The 15760-nt window shown below is 47.9% G+C and overlaps 1 protein-coding gene across 1 annotated transcript; it reads right to left on the bottom strand.

The window, feature by feature from the left end:
- Positions 1–8156: 8156 nt before the first annotated feature.
- On the bottom strand, positions 8157–15263 carry Prdm14 (PR/SET domain 14). The gene is made up of 7 exons (XM_021654959.1): positions 14627–15263; positions 14036–14089; positions 13774–13931; positions 12541–12811; positions 11040–11242; positions 8913–9014; positions 8157–8381 (listed from the first exon to the last, which is right to left on the bottom strand). The coding sequence occupies exons 1-7, from the start codon at positions 15261–15263 to the stop codon at positions 8157–8159; spliced, it is 1650 nt and encodes a 549-aa protein (XP_021510634.1).
- Between the last annotated feature and the right edge of the window lie 497 nt (positions 15264–15760).

The following is a 15760-nucleotide window of genomic DNA, read 5'->3' as shown; positions in this document are numbered from 1 at the left end:
AATTTCTTTTACTCTGTCTTCAAATAAGCTGCTGGGAAGTGGGGGATGAAGAGGTAGCTCAGCAGTGAAAGACCAAAAGGCTCAAATAGGCTGCTTCTGAGTGGTGTGATTATTAATGTATACTTGTCACTCACTGTCTGGACTAGAGAGGAGCCGCGGGCTGGAGTCACACGATCGCTCTAAACTGTCTGCAGCTTTGATTGTCCTATGGCTAAGTAAGATTTTATCATTGGAGGAAATGAGGAGAACAGCACGTGAGAATTCGATGTAGTATTTTAAAAAACCTTTTGATGGGCTTTTAAACGTTTTATTTGTGTGTGTGTGTGTATGTGTAAACGTGCTCGTGTACCTGAGCGCGTGAGTGCAAGCGTGCTAGTAGGTTCCTCTCGAGCTGGGGTTACAGATGGTTCTGGGAAGAAAAGTTGGGTCCTGTGCAAGAGCAGCGCCGTGTTTTCAAAGCAAGTCTGGGTGTTTCGGGATGCAGGATGAACAGGGGGAAGGAGGGGAGGCGCTGGGCTTGGGCTGCGCGAGCTGCCGGGGTGGCGAGCACCCGAAGTGGGCAGCTCTGCAAGGAGAAAGAGAAGGGAGCCAGAGGGAGCTTTGAAAGAGCGACGCTGGCCTTCGCCGCCCGGGGCCAATCCCTGGCCACACCCTGGGCGGAGCCGTCTGGCCCTGGGCGTCACCTGCGCAGGACCCCGTGAGCCCCGTCGGTGTTTTTCTGCCTCCCTAGTCTCACCAGCATTTGCGGCTAGTGTTTCCTACCGCGGGAAACTGTGGATAATCAATAAAGTGCAGGTTTATTTTTTTCAGGGCTCAGCACCTGCGTGGCTCCCGAGGCTCGACCTGATCTTTCGGGGAGCGGAGGGGGAGCCAGGGAAACAGCCACCGGGACTCCGCGCTTGACCTGTAGTTCCCCCTACGCGTCCTTCCGCGCACCCCATCTTTTACCCTCTCTCTCGCTAGGTTCGTTTACGGTTTGGGGACGTACTGGAACGGAAAGCCATCGAGACGTAGGCAAAGGTCCCCAAGGAGGTTTACTGTTTGAATGATACTAAAAACTGGAAGCTACCGAAGTGGCTAGCAGGCAGCTGATTTTGAATAGCGGTGATACTGTACGTGGAACGTCACGGACACGTCCGAGGGGATTTTAAAAGAGAGTACTAACGAAGAACCGCCAGCACGTCCAGTCTTCTCTGCCTGTTAAGCTGTTAACTGAACCAGTCCCGGTGGAGGGGGAAGAAAGGGAGGAGGGAAAGTTCACAGAAAATGGTCACTATTTATCAAATTCGCAGAAAATGATCACAATATAATAATATCAAACACGGGGGCATTTGCAATTCTGGTTTTAAAGGAATGCAAATAATTTTTTTGTACGTAAAATAAAAAAATAATAATAATTTAGAGCCGGACATGGAAGCGCACTTCTTTAATTCCAGCGCTCAGGGAGCGAGAGGATCCTAAAATGCCCCAAGCCAGCCTGGGCTACAGACTGACCCCCAGACCCGCCTCCCAGACGCACCGACGTCTCTGGAAAGCAGAGCGGGCTGGAGATGTATTTCCAGTGGCTGGGTAGCATGGCATAAAAGGCCCCGGCGAAGCGTGCACACTTAATCTCTGCTACAAGCCAGTGGGCTACGGGAGAAATGTCTCAAAAACACCCAGAGAGGGAAGAAAAAACAAACAAAACACACACACACACATACAACCTTAAGTGGACATTAAGAATGGGAAGTTTCTGGATTTCGAAGGTCTCTCCCTCCGCTCTGGCTGGGTGGGGTCAGGAGCTGCAGGGAAAGAAAAGGCTGTTTTGGCCCTTAGGAGTTGTTGCACAGCTGGCCTGCTGGTCCCACCCAGATCCTGGCATCAGCTCCCCTCCACTCCGCCCTTCTCTAGGCTGCCCTCGAAAGGACTCAAAGGCTGTGCGTGCTCTAAAGCGCGCTGAATTCGGGAATCGATGAGAAACTACAAGGCCAATTAAAACGTCCTCCGACTTAGAGCTCTGATGGGGCCTGAAAAGGTTCCAAATGGCCCCTTGGTCCCTAGGGGGCTCCTCCTCGGTGACCTTTCCTGTCCCCTATCCAGAAATCTTCCATGGTTATCACTGAGCTTGAGAGAGGACAGTGCAGCTGCCTCTACCTGGGGCACGTTCCTGCAGCTGACGCTGGGGACCAGAAAACTTAAGGAAAGGTGAGCCCAAGATGGCCCGGGGTCCCAGAACACAGCTCTGAGAGGGTGTTTGGGCCTTCCGCTGCCAGGGAGCCATGGTATATTGTCTTGCACCCCAAAACTGGGACACCTCCGTCTGTAATTCTGTCTCAGTTGCTTGCTTGGAGACTGCTAGTGGCAAGGAAGTAAAACACAAAAACACCGACCTTTCTTGAGTTTTTTATTCAAATGCCCTTCGATTTTTCCTGCTGCCTTACCATTTATATGAAGCCACAGGGCATGGTACGTTTCTATACTTATTTACTTACGTACTTGTTCAGTTTTTGTTGTTGTTGGGTTTTGGGGATTTTGGGGGTTTTTTGGGGGGAGGAGAAGAAAAGGGGGTCAACACAGGGGCTCACTATATAGCCCTGGCTGTCCTGGAACTCACTATGTAGACCAGACTGGCTTCGAACTCAATGTGGCTCTGCCTCCTGAGGGCTGGGATTAACAGCGTTCACCACAGCACCTGTCTTTAAAATATTTGAATTTTATTAATTAAATGTGTGTGTTTGCGTGCACGTGTGTGTATATAATTGTATACCTGAGTGCAGTGTCCTCAGAGGTCAGAAAAGTGTATCAGACCCCCCTGGAACAAAACACAGAAAAGTCAAGTCAAATTCTAAACCCTTATCTCAGAAAACAGGGTGGTACTTCACCTCCTTTCTCTGAGTCACCTTTTGAATTACTAATCCCTAAATCTTCCCCAGCAAAACTGATCGTGCCAATCACCGGGGCCCAGCTGTGCAAGTCACCGGTGACCGGAAACAGTTCAAATTATGTACTGATTGATCGTAAGAGGACAGAGGGAGGAAGAGAGGAAGCAGGCAATCCTTCTAGCAAGGAGCTCAGTTTAGTGGAAATCTGCTTTTAGAAATTTAGCCAGGTATGGCGCGGTGGCACACGCCTTTAATCCCAGCGCTCAGGATGCTGAGGCAGGGAGATCACAATGAGTTCAAGTTTTAGGTCAGCCAATGCTACAGAGTGAGACTCCTTTGTCTCAAACTAATAAACAAGAAACATAGCTAGTTGCAGTAGCACACATATCAAATCCCCAGTATTTCAGAGACTGAGGCAGAAGGATCAGTTCAAGGCTAGCCTTGGCTATAGAGTGAATTCTAGGATGGCCTGAGCTATAGTGTGAGTCTTCTATCTAAAGGGGAGGGAGAGGGAGAATGAAAATGATAAGGTTCTTATTTCCTAAGAAGGTAGATGGAAAAAAATCTTTAAGTGCTCTTTATATTCATATATGTATGTATGTATATATATATATATATAGTATTTTTTTAATTTTATGTGCATTTTTGTTTTGCCTTTAAGAATGTCTGTGTGAGGATGCCAGGTCTTGAAATTACACAGTTGTGAGCTGCCATATGGGTGCTGGGAATTGAACCCAGGTCTTCTGGAAGAGCAGCCAGTACTCTGAAGCCATCTCTCCAGCCCCTCTTTATGTGCTCTTAAGTAAATGTAAAATGCTTTACATGACATGAATAATTTGAATCTGTTGGAAATTTGAAGGAAGACTCAACTCATTCTGTGTCATAGCAGGTAAGCCTATTTCGCTCTAACAGCTTTTCAGCCATTTTATCAGCCAATCATTAACTGAATTAACACTAAACTCAGAGAATGCTGATGGCAGTGCTAGGCTCAGATACGCTAGTATGTGCAATAGCCAAATGAACAGATTTTCCCTGAGTGGAGTCTGTCCTGAAGATCGTAGTTTTTTCCAAAAAGGAATCACTTCAGAACCTAGAGAGTGCACAGCACTGATGTTGAGCCCTGGGTCCGGTGTGTGGGCGGGAGCCTGAAACCCATTTGCTTTGGCAAAGATTGTTATTGAATGAAACCGGGGGCGTTTATGAGCCCATCTGCTAAGAGCCCAGAGCTACCATTGAAGAGCCTTCCCTCCACCTCTGTGGCTTTTAGGGAATCGATTACAGGTAGTATGTCATCGGTGGTCATCAGCTGTCTCAGAGGAAGAAATGAAAAGTGACGGGTAGCCACTTAGAGGGTCTGGGATGGACACTCTGAAAAGTGTGGTTCCTGTCCAGGGGAGTATCTGGCCCTCTGACTGCAGCCAGGGCCGGGTTATGACCCCAAGGCAGTAGGAGCTCCAGCTGGACTCCCTTTTTAGGACCCCAGAATTCAGTGGCCTTGTCCACTTCTACCATTTACGTAAGTACCGCTTTTTAAAAACTATTCAGAAACATTCCAAGGTTCATACATACTTCTAAAGAAATAGCTCAGCTGTCAAGAACACTTGCTGTGCTTGCAGAGGGCTAGAGCTGGATTCCCGGCAGCCCCATCAGGTGGCTCACAGACACCTGTTACTCCTTCAGGGCATCCTAGGCCCTCTCCTGACTTCCTGGGCACCACATCCCATGCATACACATACCCTATAAAATGCCCCTTTTAAACGAAAACAAGACAAAACAAAACAAAAAATTCTACCGGATGCACAGATATCAATCAGCTCAGGTATGGAAAAGAAGCATGAGCCGAGAAGCTGATGTAGCAATATCTCACTTCCGCACTGCTGGAGGGTCACTCCATTGCTGTGGTGTCCCCAGTCTCCCACAGCAAAGCAATCACGTGATCTGGGATCCTCAGCCATTGCACTCTGCATTCCGAGGCTTTCTTCTTGTGGTTTCTCGAAGCCCCCTTGCTGCTAAACTTCACCCGCTGCTCTAGTTAAGAACTGGGGAGCCCCAAGGCAATGGTTCCCAGACTTAGCGCAGACTGCTGTCTACCTCCACTTTCTGATCCGCAGAGAACACCGTTCATTTCTATTTGGAGACTGTGCATTTTAAACAAGTCCCCGGGTGATGTTGACAGTCAAGGAACTATGTTTTTGAGAATTGATAGAACGTGTATCATCAATAAAATTCATATAATTGTCTTTATTTTTCCTTAACAGGTCTGAGGGAACACTTAGCAAATATCCAGCATTCATATGCTATCATTTAATTCTTCTAAAACTTTACGACATAATTACTGTATTATTATAGGCGAAGACATTAGACCTCAGACAGCAAACTACTTGCCTCGTGCTTGTACACGGAGGAAAGTTGGTGAACGGGAACAAGTCTGTCTTCCTCTACTGTCTGTATTACTAAGCTATTGAACTGTATTAGCTCACAGTTGTAACTAAGCTATTGAACTGTATTAGCTCACAGTTGTAACCCCATTCAGCTTTGTAAGTTCTGTTTCCCCACGAGATGCTTGTGCTCTCGTCTAGCCTCTTCATTGTTATTAGCCGGCTCAACTCACCACTAGAAGAGGTGACTAAAGTCTAACTTCTGAAGAAGTAACCCCAAGTGTTTCAGGTGATCAACTCCAGAAACTCACTATGTCCTCAAAACTGAGACATACAGGGCCAAACCTCCCAAAGCCAGAGTGAAAGAAACGGCCCTTAAATTCTCCGTTAGTATGGAAATGTATGGGTTATGTTAGCACATGATCCAGTGTATTTGGCATGCACAGTGACGATTAGAAACCACACACACACACACACACACACACACACACACACACACGCAAAACCTTTCTGCTTTTTTCTATTCAAGTTCAAAACAACAAAATGCCCTATCTGGTTTATTTAATGAGTGAAAAAATAAATAAAGACCGTTGAGTTGTCTTACTGTTTGATTTAAAAATAACATTCAAACCCCTAAACAGTAAGAAAATGTTTCAAGCAATATATATATTCGGGAGCCAGCAGTCAAGGAAGGCTGCTTAATTACACGATGAGTCCAGGACCTTCTCAAAAGACCATTGTTCTGAGTTAATTAACATGAATTAAAACAGTCCTAAAACAACAGGGCACATTCCCATTAGGGTCAATTACTCAGCCCTAGTCAAGGCAGCAAGGAATTCCCCAGAGGAAAATCTGTCACGGCTGTTCACCTGTGAGACATCCATTGCTCACTCAGAGGGCTGCCCTACAGCCGCAGACATCTGCTCCATATTGAATTTGCTGCACCGATGGGCATGCGTCCTGGGTGGAGGTGAGGCCAGTGGCCTAGGCGGTCAATAGATCCCCCTGCAGGGGTAGGAAACATCCCTAGTGGTTTGCTTGTCCAGGGAGCACTTCCGCCTCGCTTATTCTGGCTTCAGGCTTGCTATATGAATAGTAACGTGAGTTTGTGGTTGCAAAGCGATGAACGGGCAGGGAAAGGCTCCTCCCTTCGCTGGGTCCAGCAATGGTTTCCTAAGAGTTTGGCCTTTGAAGGAGGGGGCGTGGCTTTAACTCAGGGACACGTGACTCCCTGCCACTTTCTCCTTCTCTCAGCTTCCGTATCATCTGTAGTGGGGCAGACACAGGGTTGTTTTAAACCGATAAGGCTCAACTTCAGCCTTTTTTCATTCAGCGGGCTGTGTCACCCGCTCAACAGGTTTATCTCCGCATTAGCGACGTTGACTGCGCACTCAACGCCAGCCTGGAGCCATCTTGCCCATTTTCTTCCCTTTTTTTATCCTAAGGTCTAACCCTATAGTTCTGGATGGCCTTGAAGTCAAGGTGATTTTCCTGCCTCGGCTTCCTATTGGCCAGAATTCCAGATGTGAGTTACCACACCTGGCTAAAGCATAGCATCCTTTTCAGCTGGTGGCTCCCCCTCCTGTATTACCAGGAGCCACTCCATTAAAGAGTTGAGGAAAAATAAAATATACTTATAAAAAATTTAAATAGAAGTTAAAAAAAAAAAAAAAAAAGGAAAGAGGAGCCAGGCAGTTGTGGCACACAGGAGGCAGAGGCAGGCAGATCTCTGAGTCTGAGGCCAGCCTGGTCTACACAGAGAGTTCCAGGACAGCCCGGGCTACACAGAGAAAGCCTGTCTTGCCCTAGTTGTCCTGAAACTCACTCTGTAGACCGGGCTGGCCTTGAACTCACAGAGATCCATTTGCCTCCATGCCTGGCTGAGAAACCCTATCTTGAAAAAGCAAAATAATAAAAAATATAAAAAAAGTAAAAGGGAAAGAAAAAAAAGGAATCAGCTTTAAAACGAGAGTAGCATACATGTTTATTTTCAGCCTTTTTTCATTCAGATATAATTTTTCTTTCCCAGTTGGTAAAAATTAGATGTCAACAAGAATACCTGTGCCCTGGAAGTGATTTTGTCTGTGCTAGATGTATTAGTTGGCATTTTTTTCGTGTGGTCAGCTAGGAGAGAAAGGAATGAAAATGAAGATGAAACAGTAATACACCTCAGAAGATTTATAACGTATTAACATATTGAATCTCTAGCTAGTATGAACTTGCTCAGGTGTGATACCTTATTCCTATAATCCAGCACTTGTGAAAATAAAGAGGATCAGGAGTTCAAGGTCACTATCAGGTATATCACAGATGTAAAGCCAGCGTGGGCGACCAAAATAAGACAGGGGGAGAGAGAGAGAGAGAGACAGAGAGACAGAGACAGAGACAGAAAGATAGAGAGGCCAAACCAACAATAACACTAAACCAAAACCCAGAACCAGGACCTGGAGAGATGGCTCAGCAGTTCAGAGCACTGGCTGCTCTTGCCGAGGACCCGTGTTCAATTGCCAGTACCCACATGGTGGCTTGCAACCATCCATAAATGCAGTTCCAGAGGAGCTGATGGCTTCCTTTGGCCTCCACGTGCACTAGGCATGCAGCTCACATACACACGAGGCAAAACACGCATGCTCAGAAAATAAAATCAAATCTTTAAAACAAAACACCTTTTGTCGTTGCTCTGAAGAAAATAGTCACCAGCTACGGACATTTTATAACTGGGCATTCAAGGCAAACAGGAGAGGAAGGGCCTTCTTTTCTGTTATCACAGGATCCAGGACCTTATTCCTAGGGTTTCAGGCCAACCACTCCATTCTCAAAGTTCTCACTGAACACCACAACCATCTGTCCTTGTGTCACAAGCCCGTCAGCAATTAGTCCCTGGTCTTCCCCTGGCTCTGCCCTTGGAGAGCCATCAGGCTTTATGAAGCTTCATGTGGGCATAGAAAGCATCTTGATCCAGGAAGCCTTTCCCACAAACACTGCAGGAGCTGTGGTCATCCTCCTTGTGTGAGCGCCGGACATGGCTGTCATGGGCGGCGTGGGATGCGAAAGGCTTACCGCAGTGCTTGCACTTGAAGGGCTTCTCGCCGGAGTGCTGGCGGATGTGTGTGCGAAGGATGCTGGAGGCGGTGAACTTCTGCAGAGGGCAGAAAGGGGAAAAAGCCAACTTTGCACCATTCAGCAAAGGGGTTCATTTCACCAGAATGGGCAATCGGCCTTTTATTTCTTTAGATTGAAAATTCTGATTATGCATGGCGGTGGTGGCACACACCTTTAATCCTAGCACGTGGGAGGCAGAAGCAGGTGGATCTCTGTGAGTTCGAGGCCAGCAAGGTGTACTGAGTTCCAAGAGAGTCAGGACTACATGAAAAAAATCCTGTCTCCAAAAACCAGAGAGAGAGAGAGAGAGAGAGAGAGAAGCTCTGATTTTAAATCTATAGATAACATTTGTGGCCAACAGCTGTGAATTTAATGAGCCTACCACCAAGCCCAATGACTTACGTTTGATCCTTGGGACAAAACAATAAGGAAACTAATTAGAACCTGATGGATTCGCTTAAAATGTGCATTGGCTGGTAATCTGATGTCTACCCAAGCTGAATTAGTTACAGGTGAGGCTTTATGCTCCCTGTTACAGATGGCTGGTGCCAAAGGAGGTCTCACCTACCTTGGTACAGTACACACACTGGTACGGCCTGTCGCCAGAGTGGACTCTCATGTGCTTGTTCAGGCTGGAAGACTGAGAGAAACTTTTCCCACAAGTTGAACACTATGGAGAAAACAAAAAACAGGGTTGGAATTTCATCTTCCCCCAACAGTTCTGTCTCAATATATTTGTCATTTGTTTGTTAGAGAAAGGGTCATTCTAGGTAGCCCTGGCTGTCCTGGAACTCTCACTAAGGTAGACCAGGCATGCCACAAACTCACAGAGACCTGCCTGCTCTGATGCCCATGTCTGTGTCTGGCTAAAATGTACTTAACATTAGTGTGTGTGTGTGTGTGTGTGTGTGTGTGTGTGTGACATGGTACATGTGTGGAGATCAGAAAACCAAACCACGGTTGGTTTCCAGAATCGAACTCAGGCTGCCAGGCTTCCAGGGCAAGCATTTTAACACAGGCTGCCAGACTGACAGCCCGAGAACTCTTTTCTTCATCCCATGCACATCTATGGGTGTCCACGCTACTGGCTGAGTGTGCCAGGCTTGCCTGAGACCAAAAAGCTCAGGTCAGCCTTGAAGCCGCCTCAGGCATTCCCAGCTGTGAGACTGCAGAGCTCCCACATCTGGCAGAATGAAGGTGTCAAGGAGGCACCCCGCATCTTTTGATGTTAGCCCTTGGCTGTTGCTCAGTGGTGGGGCACCTGTTCAAAATGTGCTCAAACTGCGTGCAACTACTAATACCCAAACTGAAAACAAACCCGATATCCAAAGTTCTGTGAGTCTGTTTCTTCTCCCTCTGGTGAAATCAAGTATTAATGTTGACTTTTAAAAACAAACAAAAAGCCCATGAACTCCCAGGACAGGACTGTCATGGGAAATCAAGGGAAATTCAGGGTGTGGCATTCTTGGAGTGGCCTCTTGCTTTTGGGAGGCATCTTGGGTGGAGATTTAAAACCCAGGGTTGACCAGCGCTTGAAGGAGGAAGCAACTTGGCAAACTCCTGTGAAGAGAAGGGACCCAAGAACCTTCCCGTGGCTGGGGAGATGCAAAATTGGGTACAAAAGCATTGAGGGGTATGTCTTCAAAACCCCAGCAGCCATTTAAACAGGCAGGTGTGTGTGTGGCCAACCACATCTTTTAACCCCAGGGATCTGGGAGGCAGAGACAGGATGGCTGGGCTTTGCTGACTGCCAGGCAAGGTCCAAGTTCAGCAAGAGACCCTTTCTCAGAAGACTACGCGGAAAGTGACAGAGAGAAAATAGGCTCCAAAAAGTCACACCACCCCCATACATACACACACACACACACACACACACACACACACACACACCTGGGGCAGCTGGCTCTGGTGAAGAGCACTTGACTTGCTATTCTAGCTGAGGACGTACTCTGGTTCTAGTATAAAATGTTTATCAAAAACTACTACAAGGGGCCGGAGAGTCAAATTGGTTGTTAAGAGCATGAACTGCTCTCTCAGAGTACCCAGGTGGCTCACAACCATCTGTAACTCCAATTCCAGGGGATGCACTGGCCTCTTCTTGCCCCTCAAAGCACTCTAGTCACACATGCACAAACCCACACCTATGCACACAACTTTAAAAATACTGTAACAAAACCACATAACCTCATCTTTCTCTAAGGACAAGGTTGATTTTGTCCTTTTGACCGAGCCTGTCAGACCAATGGGCATCCAGGTTGGAAGGTGGTGGCCGCCTGGCACTGTCGCTGCTTCTCATCCTCACAAAGTCTACAGTCTGTGATAGTAGCCGTCCTTTCTTTGGAACCTTTCAATGCTTCCTCTGTGCCTGTGGCTTGACTATCTAATGCCTGACTGGGTTGAAGCAAGGCACAGTTACCGAGTCCTTTCCCAGCTCCAGGACAATCTCTGCCCTTCTGTGCTAGACTCACCTCCAGGGCCGAGCACCTCTCCTGACCCGGGAGCCCACTCCTGCCGCTCTCTTCTCCTCTGTCCTGGGCACAGAGCCTGACACAGGCCCACCTGCCTCCTCCACAGTGCCATGGTGAGGTGGGCATTGAATCTTCCCACCAGCCTCATTAACTCTTCTACATGTGTTCAGGAGGATAGGGGGAGTGGGAAAAGGGAAAGAGGGACATTAACACCACCAACTGCTCACCAGGTAGGGCCGGTGCCTCTCGTGGACATGGAGAACGTGGATCCGGAGTCGGTCACGCTTCTCAAAGGATCTTTGACAGAAAGAACATGGAAACTTCCTGTCCCCCTTGTCCACGCAGGGAGTGTACTTGAGGTGCTTGTCTCTGTAGTATCTGTATGTAAACACCTTTCCACAGCGTTCGCATCTGTAACCTTCTGCAGACTCTGTCAAACACAGGGATGTGAGGGATGGAGGGCGCGTTAAAGCATCGTTCCCCCGCCCTTCACTGCCTCAAACAGGATCTGAAAAACTATAAATAGACACCATAGCTGAGCACTGTGGCGCACACCTATGAACCCAGGCAGAAGAGGAGTGCAAGGCCATTTCTGGCTGCATAGGACGTGTGAGGTCAGCCTGGACTACACCATCAGACATTGAAAGGATCTTGCTTCATTAATTCACAGGTGCTGATTCTAACAGTTACTGAGTCTTAACATGCCCCTCCCTCCAAAAAAATCAAATGCAGGCCTGGAGATCAGTTCAGTGGCACAGCGTCTTTGTGGCATTCTAGCATAGTCTGAAGATTCAGCACCACGCTTCCCTTAAAAACAGCAGAGGCCAGAGAATTATTTCTACAGCAGGTTGGTCATCCTCTATATCCTTACCACTCAGATCTAATCCAGGGACTGGCAGTGTCCCCTGGAAGCTGAGAAAGATGCATAGAGTCTCAGGCCCCACACATGACTAGAACTAGCTAGCATCTCTACACACACACACACACACACCCAAAGCTCAACAGTTGGAAGCACTTGGGAAGCTAGGGTAGAAGTTTCCAAATTCAAGGCCAGTCTGAGCTATAGAGTGAGACCGTGTCAATAAGAAGAAGAAGAAGAAGAAAAAAAAAAAAAAAAAGACCAGGTTGGTCTCAAACTCAGAGATCTTCCTGCCTCTGTCTCCCAGGCGCTGGGATTAAAAGCGTGCGCAAAATCCCGGTTTAGAGGCTAGAAGTATATGTAGCTCAATGATATGTGTATAGGAAGCAAGAGGCCTCAGTCAGAGAAAAATACAGTATTAACTGGATACATGATGCTATGTATAATGCATCTCTATAAAACAAAAGGTTAACTACGCTTACTATTTCTTAAGTGATTCTCATCAATATTTCCTATTTTCTTTTCTTTTTTTTTTTTTTCTTTAATGCCGGCCTCAATCGCTAAATTGATTTTCCACCCCCACTAAGTTCCTGCAGCTCACCATTCGAGAAAGCTAGCCCGAGCAGGGATGAATCAAACTGGCTCACCCACAGTATAACTGGCACGCACTCATTTATTTTACTTTTTTTTATTCTGGGGTGGTGGTGGTGGGGGAATGATAGATATTCATAAAAAGAGAAGCTGCAGGAAGATGGCAACACTCTGTCTCCACCGAGCAGTCTTATTTGGTTTCCCTGAATTCCAGTTAGGAGTCTTTAGGGAACAAGCCTAGCCTAGGTTCTCGCTGGACGGGTCAGGCAGGCACTCACCCTCAGCCGGCTCAGGCAGCTGCTTGCATGGCTCCGAGGCGACCTGGAGGCTCATGGGAATGTCCAGAAACTTCTCGTAGCAGCTCCCGTACCACACCAGCAGCTCCTGGTTCTGGGAGATGTCTTTGCAGCTCTCATAAAATATCTGCCCTTGATGCTGCAGGGCGGCCAGGTTCTGCTCCATGGGGAACCGGGCGCAGTTGACGTAGGACATCCAGTTCCCAGAACCTTTCCCGTCGATAAAGTGGCTCAGGTGGCCATCCTCAAAAATCTAAATGGAATAAGATTAGAAGTAGCACATAAACATTTTTATTTTTATGCTTTTGGACCGGCTTTCCTACAGGGCTGTACAGGGCTGGGGACTGAACGCAGCATTTCAGGTAGGGCAGGCAAGCGGATCTCTGCAGTCCCTCCACAGATTAGGTAACACACTTTAAAATGGATTTATGCCCTTATCACATTCTTGATTCCTGCGTTTCTATGGTTATCTTATGTTAATTTAGTTGGGCTTGGTGGTGCAAGGCTGTAATCCCAGTACTCTGGGAAGTAGAGGCAGGTAGATCTCTATGAGTTCAAGGCCAGCCTGGTCTTTTAAAAAAAAAAAGCCTATGGATAAAGGTAAGAGAAATAAATGGGTTTTCTTTGACCGCGGCTCTTAAAGGGTTCTGAGGCGTTATCTTGCGTCTAGTGAGCAGGCACTGGAATGAAGCTAGGGTTTGACCCAGTGCAGCAGCTTTTCGTGGTTTAGTGTAAACAACTGTTCAATCCCGGTCCTCCACAGTGCCAGAATTTCAGAGTATCTTCCTAAACTCTATTCCTAGAAGCTCAAGGCCAAAGCATTTAGAAGATTTTAAGTTACCTGGTACATTCTGTCAAACGGTTCCTGCAAAAAGCTGCCACCTCAGTAGCCTCCCTGAGGCAGCCACTAACTTGGAGAGTGTTGGCTTCTCTTTGTTTTGTTAGTCCTTGGCTAATTTTACAAGAAAGTAATATGAGAGTCTACAATTTATTTCTTCCCTTTTAGCACTCTGCCGTAATGAAATCACTTGGTTTTGTTTGTAAATATAACATGGAATCCTTAACCGGATTCCACACTGAGCGGTGCTGGTTTGAGGGAGCCCCAATTGTCTTTCTCAGCAGGGGGTGAAGGGCCTTCAAGCTACCGGTCCCTGCCCCCACCACCACATCAGGTCTTTCAATTTCATCAGACCCATCCATCCCCAACACACTTACTTCCCACATCCGAGAATTGTCCCTGTGGGTCTTCACTTCGCTGGCATTGACCACTTTACCCTGGAAAGGCCCAAACCTCACTCCTTTGGCAATGAAGTTGCTACAGAACACGCCAAAGTGTGGGACATCACCAAACGCTGTCTGCATGAGGCAGAGACCTAGGCGAACCCAAGGCAGGAGAGGAGAGGAGAGGAGAGAAGAATGAGCAGAGCGGTGGAGCATTAGTTCTGGGAAATAAATCCAGGCAAAAAGTGCAGCCTACCTTCTGGAAGCTGAAGAGGGTCTTTGTCCGGGGTTTTATTAAGATGATTAGACCCTGGAAAAAGACAACCTTAAATTATTCTAATTAAAACTAAACGTATGAAGAATTGCCTTCCTGAGAGGGTTCCCTCAGTCCTTAGAGACTGCTTTAGATTCAATGTGTATTATCTATCCTTGCTCCTTTGACAAAGGCTTTTTTGTACACAATTGTTCCTTTGAGACTCAGAACACCTTTCGAGGCAAGGTTCGGTAGGCAATGGACTCCTATTTTGCAAACTTGAGAATCATAGGCAATGCTTTTCTGAGGCAGAGAGCTGCCAGGTAGACATTTCTAGAGGCCATCGCGTAGATACTTTGTACATCCCCAAAGCCCACCCAGCGAAACCATTTTGCTCCTAGTCCTCAGGGCTCACTAAAACCAGCCTCAGGAACTACACATTTGAGCAAGGAGGACCCGAGAAGCCAGCCTAGAGCCCGAGGTTTCCAGGTACACATAACCCAGACAGAGATCACCTTTTAAACACCGCATGGCTAGGACCTGATCCACCCAGCCCCGACCGCCTTCCCCCTCCCCCCATGCAGATGTCCTTACCAGAGCCGTCTGTGGGAACCAGGATGCCTGAAATTGCGTGGTGTAGGCCGGCCGGGTGCCCCGGGGTAGCGATGGCTCCGTACAGAACGAAGCGCAGCTCCTCCTCTGTGAAGCTGAAGCCGCAAAGAGGCGGCTTCCCTTCTTGGTTCAGGGTTTGGGGGGCAGGTAGTGACTGCGAGGTCTTAAAATCAGTTGGTAGAGAAGCAATACTCGGGGATGGCAGACGTAAAACTTCTGCTCCCCACCACTGACTTCTGTTGCTTTGGCCACCGACGGGGACCAAATTCTGGCTGCTGGAACCGCAGTCAGTGCTGTACAGAAACCGTGGGACCTCAGGAGCAAAGCGAGGAATTGGGTACCAAGGTGACAACTTGTTGAACCAGGGCAGATTGTAGAGCGCCTCGCTCTGCAAGGGAGGAGCCATCATCCGAAAAGCATTGAGGGGGGCCATCGCCTGAGACGCAGACACTGCAACCGCCAGCTTCCGAGGCTGAAAATCCTCCTCGGTGGCCGCGAGGTTCCCGCAATGGCCATAGCCAGAGAGAGGGGCGTAGCAGGCAGCCAGGTGCTGGCGGGGTGCTGGCAGGTAGCTCGCCTGGTCCTGGGACTCGGTCTCACCCGGAGGCGGCAGGGCCATCGCAGGCTGAGCTTCACGGACCTGTGGGAAACCGAGGTCGCTGAGTTCGGGAGCCCAGCCAGCCCCAGGTCAAAGCCAATGGGCAAACTTCCCAGCTCCATCCCGCCAACCCTAACTTGGAAAAATAATGCAAAAGGCACACGTTGTTATATATATAATCTCACTGGACATGGTGATACACCCCTTTAACACCAGTACTCAAGAGAGGCAGAGCCAGGCGGATCTCTGAGTTCGAGGCCAGCCTGGTCTACAAAGCGAATCCAGGACATCCAGGGATACACAGAGAAACCTTATCTTGGAAATCAAACCAACAAAAAAAGTCGTTTGATTTTTCCCAAGTGAAGACTCGGGATCCAGATGCCGGGGTGAAAACCTGCTAGCTCAGAGGGGCAACCAGCTGAACCTCCCTACTCCGAAGGGGGGAAAAAAACCAAAACGTAAAAGCTAAAAACCAAAAGCTCAAAGCCCTAAAAGCCAAAAGCGTGCTACTTCACCCC

This window comes from Meriones unguiculatus, chromosome 6, assembly GCF_030254825.1.
Source record: "Meriones unguiculatus strain TT.TT164.6M chromosome 6, Bangor_MerUng_6.1, whole genome shotgun sequence".
NCBI lineage: Eukaryota > Metazoa > Chordata > Mammalia > Rodentia > Muridae > Meriones > Meriones unguiculatus.
The sequence above is the reverse complement of the archived record's forward strand: the minus strand, read 5'-3'. Positions and strand labels throughout refer to the sequence as shown.

Bases quoted from the DNA above. Each gene is read 5' to 3' on its own strand.
- Prdm14 (XM_021654959.1), bottom strand. From the start codon at position 15,263: ATGGCCCTGCCGCCTCCGGGTGAGACCGAGTCCCAGGACCAGGCGAGC. The intron at 14,090-14,626 runs GTAAGGACATCT...GTCTTTTTCCAG, and splicing joins GGTTCCCACAGACGGCTCTG to GGTCTAATCATCTTAATAAA. The intron at 9,015-11,039 runs GTGAGCAGTTGG...TTTTCTCCATAG, and splicing joins AGAGGCACCGGCCCTACCTG to TGTTCAACTTGTGGGAAAAG.